General features: G+C 54.0%; 1 protein-coding gene across 1 annotated transcript; it reads right to left on the reverse strand.

Moving 5' to 3' along the window:
• Window positions 1–640: 640 nt before the first annotated feature.
• On the reverse strand, window positions 641–1,993 carry LOC109754067 (uncharacterized). Its single transcript, XM_020312988.4, has 2 exons — window positions 1,225–1,993; window positions 641–1,129 (listed from the first exon to the last, which is right to left on the reverse strand). The coding sequence occupies exons 1-2, from the start codon at window positions 1,885–1,887 to the stop codon at window positions 1,034–1,036; spliced, it is 759 nt and encodes a 252-aa protein (XP_020168577.1). The 5' UTR covers window positions 1,888–1,993; the 3' UTR covers window positions 641–1,033.
• Window positions 1,994–4,866: the final 2,873 nt, after the last annotated feature.

Below are 4,866 nucleotides of genomic sequence, written 5' to 3' on the forward strand. Positions count from 1 at the left end.
CACAGGGCCCGCTCCGCTTCCCTGAGCGCCGTAATCCCGTTCTAGTTCCGCAGGTCCCGGACACCCTCGTACAGGAGCACGCGCCGCCGACGGCAACGAGGTGATGTTGTTCCAGTGTCGCCCCGCCGCGGAGGCCAGGGGTGCCAAGGTTATCTACGCCGCTGTAGCCACGTGCCACCGGGCCAGCGAGGCCAGGGTCGTGGGCACGTTCGCCAGCAGCGACGCGGTGGACGCGGGTGCCATTGGAGGGCGCGAGGGCAGCAGGGGTATGCTGATGTGTCGCGTCATCTCCGGCTGCGTCCGTCACACCTGCTGACGAACACCCCGAAGAGCACGGTGACGAGTATGACTCGGTGGACGCGGGCAGCGGCGAGCTGGTGGTGCTGGACCGCCGCGCCTTTCTCCCCTACTTCGTCGTGGTCTACAGGGTCTAGCCTCCAGAGCTGGACAGCTCCGCCAGCCGGCTCTCCAGTTGATCCGACGCCCATGGCCATGGATTCATTCTCATGTTAATCACCACCACTCACTAATATGCTAACTGCTAACTAGGCTCCGATCGATCGGTCTTCCCCCGCACCCCCATCTCTTTATGGTCGACCGATGCAGGTCAGGTGTGCATGTGGGACTGTAAAAAAATCCATTTATTTTTATCCCCAAGATTGTTGACCGAAATTGTATCATACATCAAACAAATACAGCTATTTCACGAGTTCAACTCGTTTCTTACTTTGAGTGCACAGCTGCACATCCATCCATCCTTGTTCTGCAGCACTCCGTTCGACATTTTCAGTTGAAGCAGCAACATGTTCAGGAATGTGTACAATCCCCACTGCACGACTTTCTGGTCCAACCATCATTACAAAGCAAGCAGTCAAGTAACCACTGCCTATGATAGGAATACACGAAGATGGCAGCAGTTAGGACAAAATCTCAGTTGGACAAAGTTCTGCCACTTTATCTGTTCCAACACCATACTGCTCTCCTTTAGCGCTCTACTCCGATTAGCTAGCCTTCCTGCTTCCCAAATCTCGGCTTAATGGAGGACGCCGTGGTGCTTCTCCAGACCGGCTGCCGCCTCGCCATGGCTGACGCTGCTGTTGCTGAGGTTGAGCGTGGCGAGGCTGGTGAGCTGTTTTGTTTGATCAACAGAGATGGTTTCAGTCACTAGAACTAGCACCTAGCAGTGGTTAAAAGACTGAAAGCACTGTTCTATTTGCAACGAACCTCCTCGGCGAGAGCCCGCTGGCCAACCTCGTCGGGGATGTTCACATCGGCCCAGCCGATCCACTTCGCCTCCACATCCTTCACACCGCGTAGGGCGTTGACGAGGCCACCGGCGCTGGTCTCCACTCTCCAGGGACCACTCATCCTCACCACGGCGATTGGCCACGATGAGGATGCGCCCATGGAGGCCGAGGCGGCGGGGACCGGAGAGCGGTGGCCGCGCGGCGTGACCCCCCGACCCGCCACCGCTGGCATCGTCCATGTTGGCGACATCGTCCATGCTGACCCCTCGGGGCTTGGGGCGCGACTGGGTGCCGCAGACGGCGAGGGAGGCCGCGGCGGGCTCCGCGACGTCCGCGTCCATGGCGTCGGGGGACAGGCCGTGGGCAAGTGGTGGCGCTGCCCATTTCCCCGGAGCACGCGGTCGATGTCGTTCGAATGGGCCGCCATCGTTGGAAAAGGGCTAGGAGTTGGGGGGGCGTTGGAGGACGCGGTCGGCATGGCTGAGTCGTCCCTGCTGCGCCAGGGCCTAGGTACCTGCGGTCCCGCGCGACAACTCCCCCTCCACGAGATGCCGCTCCGGCTGATTGGGCCTGTAGCATTAGGTGGACGCACGCGGTGAGCGACGGCGGCGTGACATAACAGATGCAGGAAACGACCCATCTCTCATGGGCGACGGCGGCGGCGGCGAACGGCTATGTCCCGCCCGCGTGCACGTCCTGAGGAGGCACGGCTTTCATGTTGTGTGACCCTGTGTGCAGTGCAGTGCAGCGGCTTGCTCGCACGGGCAGGGGTTAAAACGGCGCCGGAGACAGTGACGTTCGGGAGGGCGAGGCCGCGAGGGAGGTCATCCGACAAGCATAGCCATTATCAAGCCTTGCAAACGGCACGGACGTCACGCATGCCCCTCCCAAACGGCGCGGACGGCGACGGCTCAGCGCCCGACGACCAGCTCATGGCCCTTGATTCCCAGCGTATTCAGTTGAACCAGACGACGTGGCAGTCAGCGCCCGCGTCCGCATGCCATGAGTTGACCACTGCCAAATCAGCGAATACATATAAGAAACTGTAGAATGGACCATATATGACCATCTAGAGCAAGTTTAGGGATTGTATTTTGGGTATTTCTAACCCAGGGACTAAAATGACAACCGACGCAAGTTACAGGTCCTATAGTGATTTTTTCTCTTCTCTCCGGCTAGAACGCAAGCTCCCAGTATACGATCGGATACGCAAGCTCCCAGTAAACGATCGGATACAGTACACACGTATAGACCAGCTGGATTGATTCCCTCCTGCACAAGCATGCACGTACACACAAGATGTATGTGCCACCATGTCCGAGCCGGATAGGACTAACCTAATTGTGATTAGCTCTGACAGTGGATGCTATCAGCTGCCGCCGGCAGCGCGAGCTTGATGAGCTGTTGTCCGCGGAGGAAGAAGAGGGCGTGGCCGGCAAGAGCGTTGCCAGGATGACTACGGCACACGGGGACGCGATGGAAAGCATAGATTGCCTGCCATAACACAGCCGGCTGCTGGCTTGCTAGTGCTGCTTCTGCCTATTACCAAAACATCGTGTTGTTCGCAAGAGACCTACCTGCCCGGATGGAGGTCGCGCGGCGTGAAGGTCAGCGAGTGGAGACGTGAGGATGTGTGGGACGCCATATACACGACAATAGCATAATTTGTGAAGGCAAGAGAGGAACCGTGCAGACGTGGTACCCGCAATCATGCCATGTCACCAAAACCATCCTCAAAAACCACTCTAAGTAGGGTTAGAGGGTGATTCACATGGTTTAGAAAAGCTCAGGGGGTAAATACCCGGTTTCGAACCTTGGGGTAAACTAGCCGGTTTGTGAAATCCCGGGGGTGACGTGGACTTCTTTCAATACAACACCGTTTTCGCGCTGGTGCACGCTACCGACCCCTGTGGCTCCGATTTCGCTGGATTTCCCCTCGCTCACAAAACATATAGCTTCGACACCGGCTTTTCCCCCGTGACCAGAAAAACAACAGAGGCGGAGCGAAGAAGCTCCAGCGGCATAACGTCGTGCTCCCCTGCGTAGCTCCTCCAGCACCCGGTTAGGTGGCGGCGGCCGCGGTGATGGCTCAGGGCAGCGAGTGGCGGCGGCAACCATGGGCTAGCGCGCGGGCAGAGATGTTCCTCACAGCCGGCTTCTTGATCGGCACCAGCGAGCCATGCCCGAGCATCTCGGCCATTTCTCGCGGCGGTGGCGGCGGCCCAGGTCCAGCGCACGGGCGGAGACGCCCCTCACGGGCGCCATCGAGCCGTGCCTCGCCTCGGTGGTACGTGGCCCAGGGAGGACGGCCGTGTGCGGACTCAGCTCCGGCCCCTCTGCGGTGCCTCTCGCCTGTTCCGTGCGCATGATTCCTAGGCGTCCATGCTAGCCGAGCCTGCTACTTTCGCTTCCCGCAAAAAAGAAAGAGAAAAAAAAAAGAGTCTGCTACTTTTTGTGAATTTCTCCTCGTTCACTAACAAAGCAACAGTTTCAGTTAGTTGTAGCAAAGCAACAGTTTCAGTTACCCGAGTCTGCTTCCTCTGAATTTAAGTTTAATTTTGAGCCATATAGAACAAATCATAATCTTCATACTCACGTAACTATGCAATTCTAGAGTATGTCATCCAAACAGACACGGCAAAACTGGGTGTGCGAACTTAAGAGAGGTTTCTATGTTCTTGATTGAATGCACTCTTGTACGTACTCCCTCCGTTCCAAAATAGATGACCCAACTTTGTATTAAAATTTTTTTTAGGAAATTTTGTACTAAAAGTTAGTATAAAGTTGGGTCATCTATTTTAGAACGGAGGGAGTACAAAATTGAAGGAAGCAAATGAGACGCTCGTCCATGCACGTGGGTCAGTGCCAAGCAGCTCACATGCGTGCGGTTGTTTGAATATTCTGAATACACACGGGAGGGCTGCGAGCGCCGACCGGACCAGTTGCTACAATACTCCGGTCCAGGAAAATCCCCCGGGGACGAGACCGTAGTAGACCTGACAAGGTCCGTGACATAATGGAGCGGCAGCAGCACTGTTTAATAATGAATTTGCAATTGCACTACCCTGCTGGATACAGCTCCACGCAGTGATCCCAAGGTGTATCAACGGCTCACATAATGGTATCATTTGGTAGTATGAGCCATATCAAATTTTCGCCTGCATGTTGAACACATTTTTTATATAAAGAATTACCATTTTTTATACCGTGGTGCTACGATCGCCGGTTGTACCGTCGGTACAGGACTTGCATCATAATTGGATTATGGTGCAACGGCTTAGATAATGTGACCATATGGTAGTATGAGCCATATCGTATTTTCGCATTTTAAAAATACAACTCTTTTGATGTCTACTTTTATTTCATGTACATTGTACATTTTTCATATACCGTAGTAACATTTTTTATACATGTTTAACCTTTCATAATACATGATCAACATTATCCATATATACAAAAGGAAATCAAAGAAAACCAATGAAAACAAAAAAATAGGAAACCAGAGAAAAAGAACAAAAACTGATTGCAAAAAGAAAGGAAGGCCGTGAAAACCGAGAAAAAAAAACAAAGAAAATTAAAGAAAACAGATGAACAACATTAAGGCAACAAAAACAAAACC

Source organism: Aegilops tauschii, chromosome 2 (assembly GCF_002575655.3).
Source record: "Aegilops tauschii subsp. strangulata cultivar AL8/78 chromosome 2, Aet v6.0, whole genome shotgun sequence".
Lineage (NCBI taxonomy): Eukaryota > Viridiplantae > Streptophyta > Magnoliopsida > Poales > Poaceae > Aegilops > Aegilops tauschii.

Bases quoted from the DNA above. Each gene is read 5' to 3' on its own strand.
- LOC109754067 (XM_020312988.4), bottom strand. From the start codon at position 1,887: ATGGGTCGTTTCCTGCATCTGTTATGTCACGCCGCCGTCGCTCACCGC. The intron at 1,130-1,224 runs GTTCGTTGCAAA...CAAACAAAACAG, and splicing joins AGCGGGCTCTCGCCGAGGAG to CTCACCAGCCTCGCCACGCT.